Source organism: Salmo salar, chromosome ssa27, assembly GCF_905237065.1.
Source record: "Salmo salar chromosome ssa27, Ssal_v3.1, whole genome shotgun sequence".
Taxonomy (NCBI): domain Eukaryota; kingdom Metazoa; phylum Chordata; class Actinopteri; order Salmoniformes; family Salmonidae; genus Salmo; species Salmo salar.
Window position 1 is genome coordinate 6,127,740 of NC_059468.1, and position 27,013 is coordinate 6,154,752.

At 42.1% G+C, this 27,013-nt stretch overlaps 1 protein-coding gene across 4 annotated transcripts; it reads left to right on the forward strand.

The window, feature by feature from the left end:
• Positions 1–178: 178 nt before the first annotated feature.
• Positions 179–25,779, forward strand: LOC106588519 (transmembrane protein 268). Of its 4 annotated transcripts, none has more exons than XM_014177631.2 (10): positions 179–351; positions 3,554–3,610; positions 4,502–4,631; positions 4,980–5,074; positions 17,159–17,266; positions 17,472–17,624; positions 22,208–22,318; positions 22,997–23,083; positions 23,460–23,678; positions 23,944–25,779. In XM_014177631.2, exons 3-10 carry the CDS (start codon positions 4,514–4,516, stop codon positions 24,112–24,114), a joined length of 1,062 nt encoding a protein of 353 aa, XP_014033106.1. In that variant the 5' UTR covers positions 179–351; positions 3,554–3,610; positions 4,502–4,513; the 3' UTR covers positions 24,115–25,779. The 4 variants fall into 4 exon arrangements, with proteins under 4 accessions (XP_014033106.1, XP_045565477.1, XP_014033108.1 ...); XM_045709521.1 differs by having other exon boundaries at positions 337–355; XM_014177632.2 differs by lacking the exons at positions 179–351; positions 3,554–3,610 and adding an exon at positions 4,278–4,412.
• The last annotated feature ends 1,234 nt before the right edge of the window (positions 25,780–27,013 follow it).

Here is a 27,013-nt window from a genome sequence, read left to right on the forward strand (position 1 = left end):
ATTTCCATGGTCCCAAGTTACTATCGATCCCATCAATCTCTCTGCATGTTCTAATTTGTCAGTGTGTGTGTGCTCGTGTGTGTGTTTGTGCACGCTCGTGCGTCCATCATTGCATACGTGGTGTGTGTGTGTGTGTGTGTGTGTGTGTGTGTGTGTGTGTGTGTGTGTGTGTGTGTGTGTGTGTGTGTGTGTGTGTGTGTATGCCTATGGGGCATGAGTTAATGTGTGACAGTCCCAGCCCATAGCAGCAGACCACCAGACCAGAGTCATGACAACCTGGAGAACATCTGCTAAACTCACTGGCATCCAGATCAACTCACACACCAGCTGGGACAACAACACCAAGCTAAGGTAGGTAAGGAATAGTGTTTGTGTGTGTAGGCCATGTGTGTGCATTGCTGTCTCATATATTTCAAGTACGATCCTAGTTCTGTCACCTCTGTGAGGTTATTTCCATTTGTTTATTACAAGAAAAGTTTGTTGATGTTGTGGACTCATTGTCCCATTCACTCTCTCATTCTCAGAAGTGTAGACCTCATTCCACCAGTCATGTGGTTAGACTAATGAGTCATAAGCTGGGAGAGAAAGAAAAAGTAATAGAGCGAGAGAGGGAGAGAGAGGGATGTAGTGAGTTAGAGGGGGTCAAGTAAAAGTAAAATACACAACAGGGCCAAAAGTATGTGGACACCCCTCCAAATTAGTGGATTTGGCCACACCCGTTGCTGACAGGTGTATAAAATGGAGCACACAGCCATGCAATCTCCATAGACAAACATTGGCAGTAGAATGGCCCGTACTGAAGAGCTCAGTGACTTTCAACGTGGCACCGTCATAGGATTTTCAACAAGTCAGTTTGTCAAATTTCTGCTCTGCTAGAGCTGCTCTGGTAAACTGGAAATGCTGTTATTGTGAAGTGGAAACGTCTAGGAGCAACAACGGCTCAGCCGTGAAGTGGTAGGCCACACAAGCTCACAGAACAGGATCGGCTAGTGCTGAAGCGCGTAGTGCGTACAAATCATCTGTCCTCGATTGCAACACTCACTACCGAGTTCCAAACTGCCTCTGGAAGCAACTTCAGCACAATAACTGTTCGTCAGGAGCTTCATGAATTGGGTTTCCATGGCTGAGCAGCCGTACACAAGCCTAAGATCACCATGCGCATTGCCAAACATTGGCTGGAGTGGTGTAAAGCACACGAATGCATAGTGCCAACTGTAAAGTTTGGTGGAGAAGGTCTGGGGCTGTTTTCATGGTTCGGACTAGGCTCCTTACTTCCAGTGAAGGGAAATCGTAATGCTACAGCATACAATGACCTTCTAGACGATTCTGTGTTTCCAACTTTGTGGCAACAGTTTGTTGAAGGCCCTTTCTTGTTTCAGCATGACAATGCCCCTGTGCACAAAGTGAGGTCCATACACAAATGGTTTGTCGAGATCAGTGTGGAAGAACTTGACTAGCTTGCACAGAGCCCTGACCTCAACCCCATCAAACACCTTTGGGATGAATTGGAATGCCGACTGCGAGCCAAGCCTAATCGCCCAACATCAGTGCCTGACTTCACTAATGCTCTTGTGGCTGAGTCCCCACAGCAATGTTCCAACATCTAATGGAAAGCCTTCCCAGAAGAGAAGAGGCGGTTATTGCAGCAAAGGGGGGACCAACTCCATATTAATGCCCATGATTTTGGAATGCGATGTTAGACGAGCAGGTGTCCACATACTTTGGGCCATGTAGTGTATATTGGGAAGTGTAGTTGTATGTGAGGAAAAAGGACCAAATAGTTGAGACGGAAAAGGTTAAATGCTTCTGGGGGAATGTTTGAAATGCTGTAACTGTATTAAAGTAAATGGGACTTTAAAAGGGGATTTGGGGATTTTGGTAATGAGGCTCTTTATCTATTTCCCCTAAGTCAGATGAAGGACCTTAGAGTTCGTTTTGCGAGCCAATGCTAACTAGAGTTGGCGCAATGACTGTAAGTCTATGGGTATGCTAACAGATACACATAGACTTCCAGTCATTGAAATGACTTTGATCTTAAGTGTGGGTAGGTAGGACCTTTAATGTAATTATTTCTACATTGTATAGTCTCTGGAGAGTTGTCCTATTAGTCATGTGTATTTCTTTATGTTCAGAACCTCAATTGTAACTGTAACTGGTGCAGATAACGATTCTGTAAAATAATTTTTATCTTTAAAAAACATTCCTAGAATTAGGAGTAGAGAGAATAGAAAAGGAGAAAACGCAGAAGAGCTTTTCCCCTAAAATTGGTTTCTCTTCTCTGTCATAAAACCTTTCGTAGAGATACACACAGACACACATAAAACACATCAAACATCACATGCTCGTACGCAATATACAGTCATTCACATAAAAGTGTGAACAGGCACTTGTAAGGTACTTTTTTAATTTGGGGCACCAGCGTGGTCAAACTGAAAGTTGGCAACTCACTTACTTACAGCAGGAAGTGAGAATGAGATTGTGTGCTTGAGAGAGAGATTTATTTATGTTGATTTATTTTCCCTTTTGTACTTTTGTAGTTTTATTTGCACATCGTTACAACACTGTATATAAACATAATATGACATTGGAAATGTCTTTATTCTTTTGGAACTTCTGTGAGTGTAATGTTTACTGTTAATTTTTATTGTTTATTTCACTTTTGTTTATTATATACTTCACTTGCTTTGGCAATGTTAACATATGTTTCCCATGCCAATAAAGCCCTTAAATTGAATTGACAATAGGCAGACCTGGCTCTCAAGCTAAGACAGACTATGTGCACACTGCCCACAAAATGAGGTGGAAACTGAGCTGCACTTCCTAACCTCTTGCCAAATGTATGACCATATTAGAGACACATATTTCCCTCAGATTACACAGACCCACAAAGAATTTGAAAACAAATCCAGTTTTGATAAATCCTGTATCTATTGGGTGAAATACCACAGTGTGCCATCACAGCAGCAAGATTTGTGACCTGTTGCCACAAGAAAAGGGCAACCAGTGAAGAACAAACACCATTGTAAATTCAATCTATATTTATGTTTATTTATTTTATTGTACTTGAACTATTTGCACATCATTACAACACTGTATATATACATAATATGACATGTGAAATGCCTTTATTATTTTGGAACTTTTGTAAGTGTAATGTTTACTGTTAATTTTTTATTGTTTATTTCACTTTTGTTTATTATCTATTTCACTTGCTTTGGCAATATAAACATGTGTTTCCCATGCCAATCAAGCCCTTAAAATTTAATTGAGAGAGAGAAAAGGAGAGAGAGATAGAGGGCGAGAGAGAGAGGAAAATAGAGAGGAGAGAACTTGTGTAGGGAAAAAAGAAGACAAAGTCACGCTTGCCGACAGCATTTTCACACATTTGTGCTAAAATGTGTCTCCCTCTCTAACAATCAAACGAGAGACACAGAGCGGGAGAGGGAAAGAGGGACGGTGGGAGAGAGAGAGCAAGAACAAGAGAATGAGAAAGCAACAGTGTCTAAAAATGTAGCTGCTCTCTGTCCCTTTATTTTCTCACTTTCTCTTTCAGAGTTTGTAGCTGTTGAAAGCAGAGCGAACTTGTGTGTTGAAGACGGACCCTGTTGAGGTGCAGTATGTCTATCTTATAACTGTGGTACAGCTTAGCCACTTTTAACAGAAACCTGTGAAGTCTGTAGCCGGGAAAAAAAAGTCTGCTACAAAAATTATTGTTGAAACTTAAGTTGAAACTCGAAAGTGCTGAATCAGAAACCTTGTTTGTAAACTTTAGTTTCATTCTTCTGTTGGTTTCTCCAACATGCTGACATAACATAGCAGAGCAATGTAATCTGTTCTAAAAGGAGAAGTGATGTGGTTTCCAGTTGCTTTTGAAACATAGGACACATCAAGTGCTTGTCTTAACTCAACTGACTTCTCCAAAGTTAAGCTTTGGCGTTTGATGCCATTGCTAGATAAAGCTGTAGTCTCCGATTGGGCGTCCCGAAGGGAGCTTCAGCCATTGGACATGTTTTCTCCAACAGTGTCAGTGCAAGCCATGCCCCAGGAAAACACTATCTACTGAGGGAATATTCGCCAAATTTTCTAATTTCAATGTCTTTCTTTGTTTTGCATCACACTGGAATGTGCTGCTTGCTTGCTGTAATGTTATTACTCACTTCATATACTGTGTATACATCACACACATATCTGACAACCTACGGCACATGGAACAACTAGGAAGTGGTGTTGTAATCAGACCAATCATCTGTCTGCTTGAGCAACGGATGTAGCCTAGTCCACGATCTATTTGTGCAGGCTTGCCAACTCTTTTAGTCATTGTAGGAGTTGGCAAGACAGCAAAAACAGATCTGGGACCAGGCTAACGGAACTGTGTTGCTGTGGTCAGATGCACTGTGTATTTCACGCTGACGGTCAGGGCCGTTCACGCTCTTACTCATTTCCTCTGAATTACGGTTCCAGGGATTTTGATTCAACTGTATGACTGTTTTTGCTTGTTCAGGGTCTCGTCATCATGGATGAGATGGAGGACAAGACTTCTGTGCATTCAGACGAGAGTGATGTTGAAGATGACCTTAGACGATCATCCAAGATCCAGCCAGAAAACAGAAGAACATCTAGATGGAAGAATGGTGCGTAATAACGTAGTTATCAAATTTTACTATGGGTAAAAGTCTGATCATGCAAAATATGGTATTTGTCAAATAATTATTCTTGGTTTGTTTCTCTTCCTTGTTCTATTTTTTTCCCTCTTGGCAAGTTTTTGGGATAAACAAACCCTTTTCACAATGTCCCACTTTATTTATTTACCCTTAATACCTTATTTATTATTTCTCAATGTTTTGACTCTCTCTCCTTTTTCATCACTGTTAAAATCTGTCAGAATGTGTTATTGTCAAAATTAACACTCTCCCCTGCCTCTCTCTCTCCCTCCTCTCTCTCCCCCTCTCCCCTCTCTTTCCCCTCTTTCTCTTCTCCAGGTCAGTGTGTGCTGGCAGTACCAACCTCCTCCGTGCTGAGCCCCAGGTTTGATCTGTCGCTCTGCAGGGCTCTGCTGGAGAGGGATGGCTTCCAGGTCAGAGCACATACACGTAAACACACACTCTCTCCCTCTCTCTGGGTGCCCACTGGCAATTTCTTATTCTCATCAAATGTCAAGCAGCCTGTCCACTTGTGTGGGGAGCTTGAACTAAACTCAGCAAAAAAAAGAAAACGTCCTCTCACTGTCAACTGCGTTTAACTTAACATTTGTAAATATTTGTATGAACATAACAAGATTCAACAACTGAGACATACACTGAACAAGTTCCACACACATGTGACTAACAGAAATAGAATGATGTGTGCCTGAACAAAGGGGGGGTCAAAATCAAAAGTAACAGTCAGTATCTGGTGTGGCCACCAGCTGCATTAAGTACTGCAGTGTTTCCAGTTCTTGCTGTGAGATGTTACCCCACGCTTCCACCAAGGCACCTGCAACTTCACGGACATTCCCTAGCCCTCACCCTCCGATCCAACAGGTCCCAGACGTGCTCAATGGGATTGAGATCTGGGATCTTTGTTGGCTATGCAGAATACTGACATTCCTGTCTTGCAGGAAATCACATACAGATGAGCAGTATGGCTGGTGGCATTGTCATGCTGGAGGGTCATGTCAGGATGAGCCTACAGGAAGGGTACCACATGAGGGAGGAGGATGGCTTCCCTGTAACGCACAGCGTTGAGACTGCCTGCAATGACAACAAGCTCAGTCCGATGATGCTGTGACACACCGCCCCAGACCATGACGGACCTTCCACCTCCAAATCGATCCCGCTCCAGAGTACAAGCCGCGGTGTAATGCTCATTCCTTCAACGATAAATGCAAATCCGACCATCACCCCTGGTGAGACAAAACCGCCACTCATCAGGGAAGAGCACTTTTTCCCAGTCCTGTCTGGTCCAGCGACGGTGGATTTGTGCCGGTGATGTCTGGTGAGGACCTGCCTTACAAAAGGCCTACAAGCCCTCAGTCCAGCCTCTCTCAGCCTATTGCGGACAGTCTGTGCACTGATGGAGGGATTGTGCGTTCCTGGTGTACCTCGGGCAGTTGTTGTTGCCATCCTGTACCTGTCCCGCAGGTGTGATGTTCGGATGTACCGATCCTGTGCAGGTGTTACACGTGGTCTGCCACTGCGAGGACAATCAGCTGTCCTTCCTGTCTCCCTGTAGTGCAGTCTAAGGCGTCTCATTACGGACATTGCAATTTATTGCCCTGGCCACATCTGCAGTCCTCATGCCTCCTTGCAGCATGCCTAAGGCACTTTCCCGCAGATGAGCAGGGACCCTGGGCATCTTTCGTTTGGTGTTTTTCAGAGTCAGTAGAAAGGCCTCTTTAGTGTCCTAATTTTTCATAACTGTGACCTTAATTGCCTACCGTCTGTAAGCTGTTAGTGTCTTAACGACCGTTCCACAGGTGCATGTTCATTAATTGTGGTTCATTGAACAAGCATGGGAAACAGTGTTTAAACCCTTTGCAATGAAGATCTGTGAAGTTATTTGGATTTTTATGAATTATCTTTAAAAGACGGGGACCTGAAAAAGGGATGTTTTTGTTTTTCCTGAGTTTAAATTAACTCGTTATCTCACTTCCTCTATCAAACTCACCAAAATATAGGCCTACTGTCACATCCTGACCAGCAGAGGGAGTAGTTGTTTAGTATTTTGGTCAGGACGTGGCAGAGGGATGTTTGTTTTGTATGGTGGTGGTTTTGTGTGTGTTGTAGAGGGGTGTTTGATTTATGTGTTCTTGGGTTTTGGGTGTATGTTCTAGGTTAGTATGTTCTAGGTTGTATTTCTGCATTCTGTCTAGTTTAGGTTTTCTATGTTTAGGTTTGGGTGCTGGACTCTGAATTGAAGGCAGGTGTTTCTAGTTGCCTCTGATTGAGAGTCCTATATAGGGGTGTGTGTTTGTTTGGTAGGTTGTGGGTAGTTATCTTTTGCATTGCTGTCTCTTCAGCCTGTGAAACTGTCATCTGTCGTGTTTGTTTTTTCGTGTACATCATATTTAATAAAATGATGTGGAGCACGCAACCCGCTGCGTATTGGTCTGACAGTGATTTTGAAATATCTTCAGATGAAGGTGAAGATCGTGACACCTACTGTTATTTTATCGATCTGAAAAGTGTTCATGAAGAAAAACTGTCACGACTTCCGCCGAAGTCGGTCCCTCTCCTTGTTCGGGCGGCGTTCGGCGGTCGACGTCACCGGCCTTCTAGCCACCGCCGATCCACTTTTCATTTGTTTTGTCTTAGTCTTACACACGTGGTTTCACTCACCCAATTACCTGTTTATTATTTAACCCTCTGTTCCCCATGTTTGTTTGTGAGTGATTGTTTATTGTATTTTCGGTCCGTTATTGTGTGCTCGTATGTTACTTTGTACGTTTGTCATTTGGAGTAAAAATACATTACTCATATTTGCTGTACTGCGCCTGACTCTCTACACCAGCTACACACAGGACCCTTACAAAAACGTGCTAAAGCCACAATCTTGAATTTTTGTGTCAGCAAACAGCACCCCCAAAACTTAATTTTGCTAGGCTGGAGAAATGCAAGCAAATTCACTGCTAAAGTTTTGCATGCCATGACTTAGTCCATGAGATCAACATGATAGTTAAACATATTTTTAAGCTATAGGCAATAGTTTGTTTAACATAGACTTAGACTAAATCAAAATATAAACCATGGAGCGAGGCCGCGATTCCAGCCTATTGCCCCTTTTCGGCTATGCACCTTTTAAAGGCAATGTTTCCGTGTTCGCAGAGACAAACGCTGTCGGCTCAATCGGAAATTAATTTACAGATCGGAATGAATCCGGCCTATCCTTATATTTTGGGTTATGATCGGGTAAGACCGTTGTACTAAGCTCATGAAGCATTTCTAAGTTATATTCTTAAAATTCAGTATACAGTGTCTAATTAATTGAAATAATGATTGAACCGCAGTTAATGTTGAAAATTTTACCTCAAGTCAAAGTTGTTGGCCAAAACATTACATCCAGTGTGTGTTTATGTCAAAAGCCCTGTACCAAAACATGGCACAGGAATTATGAGAAGAATACATCTCCAGATGTGATATGACTTCTGGGTTGCGTGGCAATACCCCCTTATCCAGACTGGCTGTAGCGATGCTTTTGGAGCGGAGTGGCAGCGTTGCCAAATTCTCTGGACACCTCTTCGCGATAGCTAAAGAACCAACCCTTCTGCGCATGTGCAGGATTTGTTTGGCTGCCCAGAGAACAGGTTACACTGGACAATTTCAATGATGAATGGAGAAGGGAAGGTGTCAAGGGGGGTGAAACTGGGGCGGAACGAGGCGATTACCTTTGGTTGCTCAGCATCAGCCCTTTTGAGCACAGGGAAGTGAGAAATAACTTTCTGTAACGGCTGTCGTAGAGAGGGGACCAAAGCGCAGCGTGTTGAGTGCTCATGATGAAATGTATTAACTCAAAAACACTGATGACAAAATAACAAACGGAAACCGATCAACCCACAGTTCTGTCAGGTACAGAGACTAAACAGAATACAACTGCCCACAAACACAGGTGGAAAAAAACCCTACTTAAATATGATCTCCAATTAGAGACAACGAGGACCAGCTGCCTCTAATTGGAGATCATCCCCCCAAAAAACAACATAGAAACCTAGAACATAAACATAGAAAAACACAAAACACCCCCTGTCACGCCCTGATCTACTCTACCATAGAAAATAATATCTTACTATGGTCAGGACGTGACAGTACCCCCCCCAAAGGTGCAGACTCCGAATGCCACTAAACATACACAACAAAAAACAAAAGGGAGGGTTGGGTGGGTAACTCCTATCTATGGCGGCTCAAATGCAGTCCACATAACCTCCAGCAGAGGAGGCGGCTCCGGGGCGTAACCCCCGCTCCACCCACTGATCCCTCTGCTTTAGTACCACCGGACCGTGGATCGTCGGAGGTTCTGGGCTGCAGGCCGCCGCTGGAGGTTCCGGACTGGGGAGCGTCGCTGGAGGCTCCGGACTGGGGAGCGTCACTGGAGGCTCCGGACTGGGGAGCGTCACTGGAGGCTCCGGACTGGGGAGCGTCACTGGAGGCTCCGGACTGGGGAGCGTCGCTGGAGGCGCCGGACTGGAGATGCGCACTGGAGGTCTGATGCTTGGGACTGGCATAGGTAGCGCCAGACTGGTAACACGCACCTCAGGTCGAGTGCGGGGAGGAGGCACAGGACGTACTGGGCTGTGGAAGCGCACTGGAGGGAGAGTGCGAGGAGCAGGCACAGGACGTACTGGGCTGTGGAGGCGCACCGGAGGTTTGATGCGTGGGACCGGTACAGGTGGCACCGGGCTGATGACACAAACCTCAGGGTGAGTGCGGAGAGGAGGCACAGGACGTACTGGGCTGTGGAAGCGCACTGGAGGGAGAGTGCGAGGAGCAGGCACAGGACGTACTGGGCTGTGGAGGCGCACCGGAGGTTTGATGCGTGGGACCGGTACAGGTGGCACCGGGCTGATGACACGCACCTCAGGGCGAGTGCGGAGAGGAGGCACAGGACATACTGGGCTGTGGAAGCGCACTGGAGGGAGAGTGCGAGGAGCAGGCACAGGACGTACTGGGCTGTGGAGGCGCACCGGAGGTTTGATGCGTGGGACCGGTACAGGTGGCACCGGGCTGATGACACAAACCTCAGGGTGAGTGCGGAGAGGAGGCACAGGACGTACCGGGCTGTTGAGACGTACTGGAGACCTGGTGTGTATAGCCGGTATCACTTGTTCCCGGAACTTCCACACGCTTCTCAGGACGAGTACAGGGAGCTGACTGAGGTGGCACCAAACTGACGACACGTTTCTTTGGGAAAAACTTGTGCGTCCTCCACCAACTCAATAACTCTCCCTTCTCCAAATGTTCTTTCTTCTCCCGGATTGTCTCTGGTTTACTCCTCGGCTCCGACTGCTCCATGTGCCGCCCCCCCAAAAAATTATTTGGGTTTCTGTAGCCTCTCGTGCCTCCCCGGCAGGCTTCTATATCTATCCAGTACTTGGCCCCAAGTCCAGTTTACCCTCTCTAGCCTCTCCTCCAGAGACCAGGTATCCATCTCCTCCCGAGCACGCTGCTTGATCTAGTTGTGGTGGGCAGTTCTGTAACGGCTGTCGTAGAGAGGGGACCAAAGCGCAGCGTGTTGAGTGCTCATGATGAAATGTATTAACTCAAAACCACTAATGACAAAATAACAAATGGACACCGATCAACCCACAGTTCTGTCAGGTACAGAGACTAAACAGAATGCAACTGCCCACAAACACAGGTGGGGAAAAAAAATACTTAAATATGATCTCCAATTAGAGACAACGAGGACCAGCTGCCTCTAATTGGAGATCATCCCAAAAAACAACAACATAGAAATATAAACCTAGAACATAAACATAGAAATAGAAAACATAGAAAAACACAAAACACCCCCTGTCACGCCCTGACCGACTCTACCATAGAAAATAATATCTTACTATGGTCAGGACGTGACACTTTCTCTCTTTTATCTCTTTGAATATGTTTTTGTCAGGTTCTGGAGTGCAATTTACAGATTAAACAGCTTCAGTAAAGGATGAGGTTAATAGTAGATTCATATAACATTTACTCTGAGATAGTGGATGTGTCACGTCTGTACATGATCCGCCTATGACATGATGCCCACCAACCAAACCTTCCTTCTGTAAATTAGATAAAAGGACAGGACCCACTGCAGCCCAGCATACCTACCAGCCCAACCAGAACCATGTTTGTGTTCCTCTGTGTTGTCTCTATCTTCAGCCTTGCTTTGGGTGCTGAACATGACACTCCTGACCAGGGTGAAGAGCTATTCCAAAAATCCTGCCCCATGGGCTGGTACGACTTTAATGGATGCTACTATAAGCACAATTCCACACGACTGGACTGGGCAGCCGCTGAGTCATACTGTGTGATTTAGGGAGCAAACTTGGAACACCAGTTCATCAAAACCCTAATCAAGACTTTCGACCCTTTAGAGTTCTACACCTGGATCGGGTTGTCTGAGATAGTTAGGGAGGGGCAGGGTCAGATAATGCAGGGTCCCTGGGCCCAGGCCCGTGGGGGGCCCGAGAGGCAGCAAAACATTTTTTTAAGTATATATACAGTACCAGTCAAAAGTTTGGACACACCTACTCATTCAAGAGTTTTCCTTTACTTTGAATATTTTCTACATTGTAGAATAATAGTGAAGACATCAAAACTATGAAATAACACATATGGAATCATGTAGTAACCAAAAAAGTGTTAAACAGATCAAAATATATTTTATATTTGAGATTTATCAAAGTAGTGTCGTGTCTTTGGGCACCATTAACCCCTGTGCGGCCATACGGGACGGTCATCCAGCGAAAAATCATATCACCATTAGCATAACAAAATTTAATAATTAAAAAAAAATAATAATACATTCAAATTATATCATTTTATAGATACACCTCTCCTGAATCGAACCACGTTGTCCGATTTCAAAAAGGCTTTACAGCAAAAGCAAAACATTAGATTATGTTAGAGGAGTATATCGTAAAAGTAGCCACATAGCCATTTTCCGACCAACCACATGCATCACAAATAACCAAAAAACTGCTAAATGCAGCACTAACCTTTGACAATCTTCATCAGATGACACACCTAGGACATCATGTTACACAATACATGCATTCTTTTGTTCGATAAAGTTCATATTTATATATAAAAACAGCATTTTACATCGGTGCGTAACGTTGACTAACTATTTTCCCTCAAATGCATCCGATGAAACAGAGCTACAATTTACTAAATTACTATTCGAAAACATTTTTAAAATGTAATATTGTCATTCTAAGATTTATAGATGAATATCTCTTGAAAGCACCTGTAATGCCAGATTTAAAATTAACTTTACTGGGTAATCATACTTTGCGATGAAAGGGGATGCGATACTCTGAAAAATAAGCTAACGTTACAGGTCAGCGCCATCTTGGAACAATCGCATATCACATCTAGTCTTGTATACTATTGTCAATAATCCCTTACCTTTGGTTGTCTTCATCAGAAAGCACTTCCAGGAATCCCAGGTCCACAACAAATGTATTTTCGTTCGAAAAAGTTCATCCATTATGTTCCATTAGCTTGTTCTTGTTAGCGCGTCTGAAGGCTGATCCAAATCCTCCGTCGGCCACGGGACAGCCATTTCGACAAAAAGCATTTTTTTCCCATTTAGGTTCGTTCAAACATGTCAAACGTTGTATAACATAAATCTTCAGGGCGTTTTTCAACAAGAGAGCCAATAAGATTCGAGGGGGACGATTGCATTGTGTTTCAAAACGTTTCGAAAGGGGAGGGTAACCAGGGGCGCCGGCGTCATAATGGTGATGGCCCTCTCCGTGTGACCACGTTCCACAGCGTCTCATTCATTCAGTTTTCACAGTAGGAGTCTCAAATCACTTTGTAAAGACTGGGGACATCTAGTGGAAGCAATAGGAAGTGCTCAATGAACCATAGCTCACGGTGTGATTAATAGGCAACGTGATGAAGTTGAGTTCGCAATTCAGAATTCCACTTCCTGTTTCGATCTGTCTCGGGGTTTTGACTGCCATATGAGTTCTGTTATACTCACAGACACCATTCAAACAGTTTTAGAAACTTTAGGGTGTTTTCTATCCACAAGTATTAATTATATGCATATCCTAGCTTCTGAGTTTGAGTAGGAGGCCGTTTAAAATGAGCACGATTTTTTTTCAAAAATCGCTTTAGCGCCCCCTATCCTAGGGGAACGCCAAGACTGAAGACATGTTTATCAAAATAATTCCCTGTTATTATTATTACGCGATTAAACTGATTAATCGTTTAACTGTAATTAACTAGGAGATCGGGGCACCAAGGAAAATATTCAGATTACAAAGTTATAATTTTCCTAATATAACTTTCCTATATTATAACATTATATATTGTATTATAGTATAGGCTGATTATCTTCTGGTTTAAATGGTGTATTTTACCTCGCGTCCAGTCTCATTCCAAACGTCGTAAATTGTTGTATCTGCACGAATGCAGCCTTTACTAAAAGTCATCCATACATCAATTGTCTTAAATCATTTATTTACTAAACTAAGTCATTCACAGAAAGCATACAAACAGTTGGTTATCGTTATAAAGCACTGGTGGAGTAATGTGCCCTAGTGGGCTAAACAGGCATGGCTGGTGTCTTGTTAAACAAAGGGTCCTGTTGTCCTTTTTTTTGTCCTGTTGGAGAGTTTTTGTCCGTGTTCTCTCTCTCTCGGTTAGAATGGATCTTTCAAAGTGACATTCATTAATGTCGTTATAGAATGGATGTTTCGTCGGTCTTCGCGTTCAATGATATAATTTACTTAGCTGCAGACTAATAATTAATATCAAAGACTTGTTCTTATTCTGTCGGTATCGATAGTCTAAAAGTTAACCACGTGGTGTAGTTAACTTTCAGTAGAGGAATTGGATGGTCAAACCTATTGGCCAACTCGTAATGGAGTGGAGGCCTGGTCTGAAGAAAGTAAATCAGGGTGAGGGTTTTATACGTGAACATAGGACCAGGCGTCATGTGACAAGCCTGTTCTGTCTGTGTCCCTGGGGGGCGTGCCGATGACTGATTTAAGCTTTGAACAGAAATACATTCTATCACATTAACATCAGTACATAGCATCTCAACGTATTCCAAATAGCTTTATCCTTATTAATACATTTTATACAACCATTTAGATGCAAGTCCCATAGCTGAGGCTATTATATAAACAGTATTATGGTAATATGGCTATATTGTCTCTTCTGAGTATCACAAAATTGTACCAAGCGGACCAGTTCATAGCTGGATTCTTCACCGATCTTTTATACCTTCTCCAGAACATAAATGTCGTTCGGTTCCCCAATTCTGTGAGTTGGAAGAATTTCCTTTGTCTCTCTATGAAACCCCTCTGTGTCTCAACTGGGCCAGGCGGCAGGACATTCTCCTTTAGAATTTTACGACCCCTTCACACAGGGCCTGGGTGGGGGGAGGTAGGTTGGGGGATGGTGCAAGGGGGAGGTGGTCAACTGTCTTCCCTATACTCAAAGAGGGCAACGTCATGACAGTAGCCACCCTTTGCCTTGATGACAGCTTTGCACACTCTTGGCATTCTCTCAACCAGTATCACCTGGAATGCTTTTCCAACAGTCTTGAAGAAGTTCCCACATATGCTGAGCACTTGTTGGCCGCTTTTCCTGCTTTTTTCATCTGATGCAGCACACCATCACTCTCCTTCTTGGTCAAATAGCCCTTACACAGCCTGGAGGTGTGTTGGGTCATTGTCCTGTTGAAAAACAAATTATAGTCCCACTAAGTGCAAACCAGATGGGATGGCATATTGCTGCAGAATTCTGTGGTAGCCACAGCATTTTTACCTAGTGGGAAAAAGTCAGAGTGGCTTGAGTGGGACCCAGAAAAGCAAAGTACAGAAAATAAAACAACAGCAGGAGCAAGAACTTAAACAAAAAATGCCCAAACTGACTGTTATTTGATTTATTAATTTTCTTGGTACTTTTTACCCCTTTTTTCTCCCCAATTGGTAGTTACAGTCTTGTCCCATCACTGCAACTCCCGTACGGACTCGGGAGAGGCGAAGGTCGAGAGCCATGCATCCTCTGATACAGGACCCGCCAAGCCGCACTGCTTCTTGACACACTGCTCGCTTAACCCGGAAGCCAGCCGCACCAATGTGTCGGAGGAAACACTGTACAGCTGGCGACCGAAGTCAGCGTGCATGCGCCCGGCCCACCACAAGGAGTCGCTAGAACGCGATTGGACAAGGACATCCCGGCCGACCAAACCCTCCCATAACCCGGACGACGCTGGGCTAATTGTGCGCAGCCTCATGGGTCTCCCGGTCGCGGCCGGCTGCAACACAGCCTGGGATCAAACCCAGGTCTGCAGTGATGCCTCTAGTACTGCGATGCAGTGCCTTAGACCGCTGCGCCACTCGGGAGGTCCCACTGGTTATTGTTCTGTGCAACACATAGACACAACGGACAATGACAACCAAAGGCCTGCAATCGCGCATACGAGAGATCAACCCATTGGCAGAGTGGGTGCCTTGTGCTGCACATATTCTGAATTTGGTTGGGGTAACTACTGCCCTGAGACACATTCTTTTTTCACATTTGTGCCGTCAATATTTAACTTTTGCTCCAAATCCACTTGGCGATGGCAGATTGTTAAATCAGGTTTACAGCCAAATGAAAACAGTTGAATAGCAACCCGCAAATCTCTTTCCGGTAAGAGGTGGTCTGCCCATGCACATGCCTCATAAACATTATGCCTCAATTATGCAAATGTTAGTCTCTTCTAGAAATATCTGAGGACGAAAATCTAACTCTTGCACGCTTAACAAGGCTGTAACGCTCTATTACAAAATGGATGAACTTAAAATTGCTTTTTACTTCCAACGTTTTCAGAATGCAAGCACTGCACTTCAGGCAGTCCAACTGGACCTGTCTAGCGCTGTTTGTTTCGTGGCCTCCTTGAGAGATTTTGTTTCTGGGCTCCGGGATCAGTATGATAGCTTTGAGGCAAAAGGAAAGGACATGTCACCGCTTTACAAACCTGACACACAATGACATAGATGACTCAAAAAAACATGCTGATGAGTCGTAAGAGGCAGAGCCTGACATCGTTTATCAATGACAAGTCAGCAGAAATTTACAGGCGGTAAATTTGTTGTGATTGACACACTTTCCTCACAAAACCTACATTCATCTGCACTCAACCTTCAGAGGAAATGTCAATCTGACTTGCAACATGATTTTCCAGATGAAATGGTCCAGTTTAAAGAATAAAAATAAAAAAGTGACAAAAACACATATGACAGGGCATTGCTTCACACGTTGAGACAGAGGAATATAATACAAGCAGTTTTCCAATGTTGGCATTACCTTGCAAATATTATTGACTTTACCTCTAACCAAAGCTGGCTCTTGTCAATAACAGACTCAATTCAGGTTAGAATCACATTTGGCAGCAATTACAGCTGTGAGTCTTTCTGGGTAATTATAAGAGCTTTCCACATGTGAATTGTGCAATTATTCTTTTGAAAATTCTTCAAGCTCTGTCAAATTGTTTGTTGATCATTACTAGACAACCATTTTCACATCTTGCCATAGATTTTCAAACAGATTTAAGCCAAAACTGTAACTCAGGAACATTCACTGTCTTCTAGGTAAGTAACTCTCGTGTAGATTTGGCCTAGTGTTTCAGGTTATTGTCCTGCTTAAAGGTGAATTAATCTCCCAGTGTGTGGTGGAAAGCAGACGGAACCAGGTTTTCTAAGATTTTGTGTGTGCTTAGCTCCATTCCGTTTCTTTTTGTTATCCTAAAAAACTCCCCAGTCCTTAAGGATTACAAGCATACCCATAACATGATGCAGCCACCACTATGCTTAAAAAAATATGGAGAGTGGTACTCAGTCATGTGTACCAATGTGGACTTTCCCCAAACATAACACTTTGTATTCAGGACAAAAAGTGAATTGCTTTGCCACATTTTTTGCAGTATTACTGTAGTGCCTTGTTGTAAACAGAATACATTTTTTGAAAATATATATATATTCTGTACAAGCTTTCTTCTTTTCACTCTGTCAATTAGGCCTAGGTTAGTATTGTGGAGTAACTACAATTCTCAGGTTTCTCCTATCACAGCCATTATACTCTAACTATTTTAAAGTCACCACTGGCCTCATGGTGAAATCCCTGAGAGGATTCCTTCCTCTCCGGCAACTGAGTTTTAAGGTCACACTATATTTGTAGTGACTGGGTGTATTGATACACCACCCCAAGTGTAATTAATAACTTCACCACTCAAAGGGATATACAATTTTTTTTAAATAATTTTGTCACACACTTTTACAAACGTTTGACCACCCACATCCCTGACACATATTGCAGGTCTTTTTCAAGTCTTTTTCTCCCTGATCTTTTTCCCTTATCTTGTTTATTTTGTGGAATGCATTTTGGTAAAGTATGAAGGCCATTGCTTGGAAAATTACATTTAGAATACATTATTACCATGTATTCACTGTTTGGTTCATTTGGTTTCTCCACTGTAGATTCCTGTAGCAGACTTTGAGACACCTCTAGACATAGCACTGGATGTGCCATCGGTCAGGCGATACCTGTTCCTTAACTCTTCTCTCTTCCACTTCATCATGGCACCGGTAGGGTCCCTCAAAGTATTGATTAATAACACAAGGGTCATTTTGTTTGTTCTTTTTTTACACCCATTACATTATTCACAATAGTGTCCAGTATCTGTTGATCTCACACACCATCTGGGTGTCTTCTACTAATGTGTCCTGTATTTGTTCAGAGTTAGTTCTTGTATGTTTAGTTTATACTGTGTATCATTTATCTCCCCTCCAGATTATATATGTGGTGATATGGTGTGCTGGGTTCTCCACTCTTCATATGTATCTCTCGGTCACTGACTACTGGGTCCTCTGCCTGTCTGTCAGTCTGGTCTCCATCTTCTTCACCACATTCATCATCGTCATCCTCCACTATAGTAACAAGGAGGTGTGTGTTCAATCTGTTTATCAGTCTGACAGCACTTTACTGCTTTGGGCTAAAGTAGGGTTTCTTGGCAGTCTTAAACAAATCTACTTTGAAGCAAAATTATACACCTCACACACATGGTTATGCGCTTAAAACATTTTGAGTTTGCATCGCAATTACACTTTACAGTGCATTCAGAAATTATTCAGACACCTTCATTTTTTCCACATTTTGTTACGTTACAGCCTTATTCTAAAATAGATTAAATTGTTTTTTCCCCCTCATAAATCTAAACACAAATGAAAATATCACTGGAGTCATTGCAAATACATTTTAGCCACTTGTGTAGCCTACCTGGAGCTGGTAAACCAATTTAATAATTGAAAAAATAACTTATGTTTATTGTTGTTGTAGCCTTATGTTATTAAGCAATTATTAATGGGCATGTTTAATTAATTAAAGTGAAAGTTATCAAAGCTCTATCGCAATTGCCGAGCTGTTGTTAGAACGCGTTAGATTGACGGTAACAGTAGTCAAATTAGGCTTCAGGTAAAACATTTTTTTTAAAGTAAAAAAAAAACACTGGATGTTATTGACAAGCATATTTAGTTCATGTACATATTATTAATATTAAATTCAGTGATTGAAATTATGACCGCATCCTCAGTAGCCTATTCAGGCAGGCTATTGGGAGAAACAAGCACGTCTAACCTCGAAATCGCCTCGCTATTCATGTTGAATACATTTTTCTGTTCATTTGAACTAAGCAAGCTGCTAAATCGTTCAGTTTACAGCTTGCCTACATCTTGTCTAGGCTACTGTAGACTATTTGAAATGAGATGTAGGCCTATCAGGGGCTATAGGCATCCTTCCTTTATCTAAGCAAACCATGGCAAAGTTGAATTACAATTATAAACCCAGATTTTAGTCTGTAGCCTATGCCTATTGAAATGACAAGTCAATCTCGAAAATAGGCCATTTATAATGGTTTGTAGTCTTAACATCTGGCACATAACAGCAGAATTGCCAGAAAGTAGGCTAATATTTATTTTTTTATGTTCGTCTAAGTGTTTCTTGCGATCTTGAGATCCTCTGTCCAACTTTCATCACTCAAACTCTCCTGTCAGATTTATCTATAGTTATGCGCAAAGGGGATTGTTTACAATTATAAACCTGATTCCAGCCCTGAATGCTGATTGGCTCAAAGCTGTGGTATATCAGATCATATATCATGGGAATGACAAAGCATTTTTTTACTGTTCTAATTATGTCGGTAACCAGTTTATAATAGCAATAAGGCACCCCGGAGGTTTGGTTTGTGGTATATCAAATCAAATTTTATTGGTCACATACACAGGATTAGTAGATGTTATTGCTAGTGTAGCGAAATGCTTGTGCTTCTAGCTCCGACAGTGCAGTAATATCTAACAAACTACACAACATATACCCAATACACACAAGTCTAAGTAGGAATTAATTAAGACTATATACATATGGACGAGCGATGTCAGAGCGGAACGGACTATGATCCAGTAGAATAGTATTGAAAAACAGTATATACTTATGAGATGAGTAATGCAAGATATGTAAGCATTATTAAGTGAATTAGATACCGTAGAATAGTATAGAAAACAGTAAACATACATGAGATGAGTAATGCCAGATATATAAACATTAAGTGACTAAGATACCATAGAATAGTATAGAATACTGTTTATACATATGAGATGAGTAATACAAGATAGGTAAACATTATTAAGTGATTAAGATACTGTACAAAAGTATAGAATACAGTATATACATATGAGATGAGTAATGCCAGATATGTAAACATTATTAAAGTGACTAGTGTTACATTCCTTAAAGTGGCCAGTGATTTCTAGTCTATGCCTATAGGCGGCAGCCTCTAATGTGCTAGTGATGGCTGTTTAACAGTCTGATGGCCTTCAGCTAGAAACTGTTTTTCAGTCTCTCGGTCCCAGCCTTGATTCACCTGTACTGACCTCGCCTTCTCGATGATAGCGGGGTGAACAGGCAGTGGCTCGGGTGGTTGATGTCCTTGTTGATCTTTTTGGCCTTCCTGTGACATCAGGTGCTGTAGGTGTCCTGGAGGGCAGGTAGTTTTACCCCGGTAATGCGTTGGGCAGACCGCATCACCCTCTGGAGAGCCTTGCGGTTGCGGGTTGATGCAGTTGCCGTACCAGGCGGTGATACAGCCGGACAGGATGCTTTCAATTGTGCATCTGTAAAAATGTGTGAGGGTTTTAGGTGACAAGCCAAATTTCTTTAGCCTCCTGAGATTGAAGAGGCTCAGTTGCATCGCCTTCACCACACTGTCTGTGTGGGTGGTCCATTGCAGTTTGTCAGTGATGTGTACGCCAAGGAACTTGAAGCTTTCCACCTACTCCACTGCGCTCCCATCGATGTAGATAGGGGGGTGTACCCTCTGCTGTTTCCTGAAGTCCACGATCATCTCCTTTCTTTTGTTGACATTGAGTGAGAGGTTGTTTTCCAGGCACCACACTCCCAGAGCCCTCACCTCCTCCCTGTAGGCTGTTTCGTCATCGTTGGTAATCAAGCCTACTACAGTTTTGTCGTCTGCAAACTTGATGATTGAATTGGAGGCGTGCTTGGCCACGCAGTCATGGGTGAACAAGGAGTACAGGAGGGGGCTGAGCACGCACCCTTGTGGGGCCCCATTGTTGAGGATCAGCAGAGTGGAGGTGATGTTTCCTACCTTCACCACCTGTGGGCGGCCCGTCAGGAAGTCCAGGACCCAGTTGCCAGGACAGGGTTCAGACCCAGGGACTCGAGCTTAATGATGAGCTTCGAGGGTACTATGGTGTTGCATGCTGAGCTATAGTCAATAAACAGCATTCTTACATAGGTATTCCTCTTGTCCAGATGGAATAGGGCAGTGTGCAGAGTGATGCATCGTCTGTGGATCTATTTGGGACAGCTAACGACTGTATCCAGGCGTCATGCTTAAGAACAGCCCTTAGCCGTGGTTATTGGCTATATACCATACCCCCTTGTGCCTTATTGTTTAAATGAGATATCAGTCAAATGAGGTAAATCGACATCCATAGCAGTCAAATGAGGTAAATCGACATCCATAGCAGTCAAATGAGGTAAATCGACATCCATAGCAGTCAAATGAGGTAAATCGACATCCATAGCAGTCAAACGAGGTAAATCGACATCCATAGCAGTCAAATGAGGTAAATCGACATCCATAGCAGTCAAACGAGGTAAATCGACATCCATAGCAGTCAAATGAGTTTAATAGACATCCATTGATGGAAAATGATCTGGCGAGTTTAATAAGGGCAAATTGTCTTTTCTCTTGCGACATATTCAAATTCCTTTATTACGTCATGTCCTAGCTCGCAATACTTATTATTTTGAAGAAAAAAATTTTGCTTCTAACGTCATTACAGGTTACGACGATATTCCTTATTTGGCTCAATAGCGTTATGAAAAAGGGTTAATTGTATAAATATGGAAACTCCTCTCTTGCTGTATAAAAATACAATTGGTCTAGTTTTCAGGCTTTTTGGGCGGGTTTTGAGTGGGCATTGGTCAGAAATTTCACTTGCAACACTGTTGTCTGAGCATTACACACTAAGTCACAGCATAGGGAGGGATACTCATACATGCTATATTATGATACTACAACCGAATAGGACAAGTTCTACATAGTTGGAAAGGTCAAAGACTGTAGAAACCGAATGTGCATATGTGCTGCGCAGAATATTTGCACATTTTCCCCAGAAATGAATTTACGCCTAGCTAAAACGTCAACAATACATTAACATTAACGAGGCCATCTTTTCCGGTACATCTGAAAAGATGATCAAATGGTTGTGATGGAATAATTACATAAACACCATAGCTTTAATAAAAGGTAAGTCATTATGTTTTTTTAACCAATGGCTTATTGGTGGTTTATTGGATAACGTATTGTTGTGATCAAACCGAATGTCCATGGGTTTCAATAGCTGACGTGAGCAGGGAAAATATATAATATGGATTTTTGGGCAAGAACATCTGCTAAATGATGAAAATGTAAATGAGCAGTGAGCAGCTGGTAATTTATGACTCTGCGGACAGCTGGGGATTTGTGACCTTGTGTTGGAGGGGAGCAAGGCTGATAAAGAGCTTAACTGGTGATTTGGCTGGCTGAGGGCCTGTTTGACATAGAAACACCTGATTTTCAGCAGTTTTAATTACAATTTAAATGAATTATGAAAAATATGAATGAAATCCCACTGCAGGAAAAAATAGTCTTAATGGGAAGCCTAATTATAAATGCCTTCTAATCTTTAATCGTAGTGCTAAAAATAGTGAGCTGTGGTAGCAACATAAATTATGCATAAATATTAATAGGAATACATCTGTGCTTGTGGAAGCAAATGAATAGACTACATAGATATGCCACACAAGAGGATTGAAGATAAATATTCAGACACTTTGAAACCTATGTGGTTCGTTATTGAACACCATCAATTCTATAGAGATATTGGACTATAGTCTGAAAACAGTTTTAAGACCAAAAAACATTAACATAGATGTACCTGTAACATTTAATGGTCTTCCTACAGATAAACATCAACATTGACGTGCGACTCATCCAGGTGAATGAGAGGCTGAGCCAACATATGCTGCTGGTGGGCGTGGCTGACTGGGTGCAGAACTGCACTGGAACTCTACAGGTAGGCTACCGTAACCTGCACATATAGGCAGTTCATTCTGAGATGGCAGACATTTTGTGTCAAACATTTTTATCACACTCACATTCTTGTAATCGAGGTTACTTCGAAATACCTTTACTGTTTTTTTGTGGTATAAATCTAACCGCATCCATAGACCGATCATTACAGCAAGACACTTTGAAGTTTATATCGATTAATTGATTCTGTAGTTTAATTGAAATAGGCCCTTTTATATCCTAATCAGACAGTAACAAATGTTCTGGCTCGTAGGAAGTCAAAACAAAAAAGCAGGGAATTTATTAGCGGCATCAATCACTATCAACAGATACCTGAATGAGATGAATCCACAACAAGTCTACCCACTGGGCACAGACGTCAATTCAACGTCTATTCCACATTGGTTCAATGTAATTTCATTTAAATGACGTGCAAACAACATTGATTCAACCAGTGTGTGCCAGGGGGTAGTGACCATAGACCCGCACCTTGAGTGTCACTAACGGAACACGGGAAATGATGTGTATTACAGAAACTCCATATGCTAAATATTGTGTTGATCACTTTAGACCAAATATGAACTTTAGTCATCTAAACTGTCCTCATTACATTCATCCATCTGTCTCTGTTTGTTTGTCTCTAACCGTCTGTTTGCCTGCCTGTCTGTCTCGTCTCGCTCAGCTGTTCATTGTGTACTGGGATACGGCCCGCTGCTTGAGGACACTGACTGAAACTCTAGAGATGAGCTTTGCCGGAGACGAGGCCCAGGTAGGTACATCATGATGTCACCATGTTCGCTCTATTGATTTGTGTCTGTGTTCTCTTTGGCAAGGCTTTCAGTAGGGACATTCTGTTTTGGGAAGCCAATGGGATATAATATGCATAGATCGATACTGACAAATCTCTGTGTACTGTTATAAGGAATTGTCTGAGCAAAATTGAAATGAAATTGGACATTGACAATAGGAGACATTTGAGTATTACGTATTGTGTTTTAGGACTATCAGAGGGTTTTATTTGGTGTATATTGCCTTTCAATTGCCTTGTAAGGCAATCTTGTGATGATCACCATTCAATGTTTCTGTGTTGCACTAGCAGACAATGCACTGTAACGGGTTCCCCTCACTTTTCACTCACTCCTTAGAAGAGACTCAAGAAGAGAATGTCCCACCTTGTCCTGGTGTCAGAGGTCATGACCCATGACCCTGTGGCGGTGGGGTCAAGTGTTAATGAAGGTTCTGATGAGGAAAGGCCCCTCTTGATGAATGATGAGACTGGAGGCAGTACCTCAACCAGCCAGAGGGAGGACACCAAACTCACTACTAACTACATTTTGGTACCAGACCAAAAAGTGCCAGCTCAGGTTAGTTAGACTGCTTTCAATAATACTTGTAATCTTATGTTACAATGTAGACCGCTCGCTAAAGGACTTTTCTTTAGTGCCTCATGTTGAACAAATGGTATTCCAGATTAGTGGAGGCTGGTGGAGGGAGAAATCTGGAGGACGGGCTCCAGCCACCACTGTTTAAGATATAGCCTACCTATAGACTAGACTGTAGCATGTGTTCAATACAGTATTACGAAGTCTCTTTTGTTGTTATGTTATACTAACATATCCCTTTTTGCAGGCCAAAGCACTCCAGCTTCTACTCACCTACGGTGCGGTGTATGTCAAGCTGTTGGTATCTGAAAAGCTGCCAAACTCCACACACCGCCCCCTACACCACAGGAGGAATCACTGCACCACCACCTCCCTTTGTCTCTGTCAGTATATAAAAACCAAGGTCCTAGGATTATAAGACTGGGACACAGAAAAGCTCATGCGTTCCACTTTAAATAATATGTTACTGTAGGACAATAGAATATTTGCACTGACAATGTAAAAGTCACGACTTAGTACCCACTTGTGTACATTTTGCATTACATTATACAAACAATAACGATATATATCTTTAAGAGGTTTGTCCTTATGTAGACAGGGATATTAATTTACAGTACATGCTAAGACATTTTGGGAGTGCATTTAGATAAACAGGGCAAAGTATGAATAAGAATATGTTCTTAACCGACTTGCCTAGTTAAATAAAGGTTAAATAAATAAAAATAAATAGATTTTGGGGAGATATAAAAAGAAAGAGTGGGGGCAAGAGAGAACAGATTCATTGATGCAGAGAAAGTATTAAGCTCAAGGGGTCAACATGAATCATTGGTCTTGGCTGACTGCACAGCTACACAGAAGGAGCATGTGGCACACAGTTTCATTCATTACCCATCGTTATTAATCAGCCTTAACGCAACTGCCGAGGTGATTGGCTCATAAGTATCCGGTGCTCAGCCCGATGACACAAACGCACACAGTGAGCGACAGTGCAGGTCCCGCTCAGGGGAGGCAGGGAGGTGTAGTGGAACAGAGATGCATGTTGCGACAGACCAAGTAAAACGATCGCAGAGATGCTGGGTCGCTCTTCAGGAGGCTAAATGACCATCTGTGATCCTTCAGACACGGTCTGGCCTAGTCCCACCACCTCCCTCTCTATCTCTATCTCAGAGGAGGCTGGTGGGAGGAGCAATAGGAGGATGGGCTCATTGTAATGTGTGGAATGGAATAAATGGAAGAGAGTCAAACGTGTTTGATACCGTTCCATTGATTTCACTCCAGCTACAATGAGCCCGTCCTTCTATAGCTCCTCCCACCAGCCTCCCACCAGATATTGAGTGATCGTTCATGTTCTGACAGTGAGAGAAAGAGAGATACAGGGATGGAGGAATCCGGGCCAACTATAAATAAGCACCTAAGAGATGTAGGGAGTGGAAAGGCCACAGAGAGAGAGTGGGAGAGAGTGAAAGACAGAGAGCGAGATAGCTGTAGAGTACACATCACTGTTACCTACTCTTGCACAACAAAAAAAACATTTTATTCAAACAATTCATACACAACAGATGCATGTGTAATATCCATGAACAGAAATAAACCCCAAGAAAAGTACATGTACACTGTGATTCGCCAGCCAATTTGAAAATGGCAATCTATTACATTTACAAGCTCAGAGAAAAGGTATCAATACTGCAAAGAAGCAGTAGCAAGCCTGTCATCTTCAATGACATAGAACTGCCTCACAAAACAAGTATGTGGGAAAAGCACAGTGTAGATCTAAACAACTAGATATGCTAGGAGTGAGCCTAAAAAGCATAAGAACATTCCATACCAATACTTCTCTTGTATAGAGGTGAGTAACAGCACTACGGGTCACAGTACTGTGTTTACTTTGCACTCAACATATTTCTAGAACACCGTGTTATCAGAATAAGAACATATTCTCCAAATACAATGTACATTATAAATATAGTAATGATAATCAAATGTAAAAGTGATTTCCATGTAACAGAATAATAACCATAGTAGTAATAATAATTTAATAATACTTTTGGAATAAAATGTCATACACCCTAATACAATATTCAAATCTGTAATCATGGTCCTTCACGAGAAACAATACATTTTCTATATCTCTGAATAACTTTATCATAGGAATTGAAAACAGAAGAAAAAAGAGAAGCAGATTAGAGATATGTTGATAACTACAGTCCCAATTTTGCAATGGACATCAGAAAGAGAGACAGAGAGACATAGAGGGGGCTTGGGGTAATAGAAACAAGTTGAGGAGAGTAAAATGCTAGTGTACTGTATTATTAGGCATAGATTTTTTTCTCCCTCCTCAGAGACATTCGTTTTCAGTGCCACCATCAGTATTTCTGCTTCACTGATTCCGTCTCAGGTCATTCTAGCTCACGCTGTTACACGACAGCCCTCTTGGCTCTCTTACACGGGGCAGCACACCTCATAAAGTGATAGGCTAGATTAGAGAGCAAATGTGTTTGACGCAACCCTTACTATCAGATAAGACAATTAGGGTAAAGCTGAGAGAATTGTAATAATGTCTCACAATGGCATGCATTACAGAGTATTGTCTGTAGCATATAAGTTCTTTGTCTACAACCTTTTACTCTGATAAACTATTAACTAAGATAATACTATTTTATTGGCTATTAAAACCATTAATATTAGCAAAACATTCTTTGCAAAAGCTGCAATTTCTCAAATTTACACTGCACTAGCCCTTTATATAATTATTTTTTTTTTTTAAATTATTTTGCGTCCATCCAAGCACTTTCCATCAAATGTGTAGCTTTCTTTTCTTAGTACTGCAATACTTTACTCTATATGGAATTAGAAAATGGATCAACCACTTCAATTAGACAAGCAACTTTTGTTCTAAATGTGTCTATTTCTACAATTATACAATTTTCTATTGGAGTGTATAAAAACAATTCTAAGCCTGCTGACATTAGCCAAGGTGTACAAAGTAATTATGTCAGTTTCTGTGCTATGTCAACGCTGGGAAGTGCAAGTCATCACAAACGTCATCAAATGTAATGTAAACTCAGCAAAAAAAGAAACGTCCCTTTTTAAGGACCTTGTCTTTCAAAGATAATTTGTAAATATCCAAATAACTTCACAGATCTTCATTGTAAAGGGTTTAAACACTGTTTCCCATGCTTGTTCAATGAACCATAAACAATTAATGAGCATCCACCTGTGGAACGGTCGTTAAGACACTAACAGCTTACAGACGTTAGGCAATTAAGGTCACAGTTATGAAAAATTAGGACGCTAAAGAGGCCTTTCTACTGACTCTG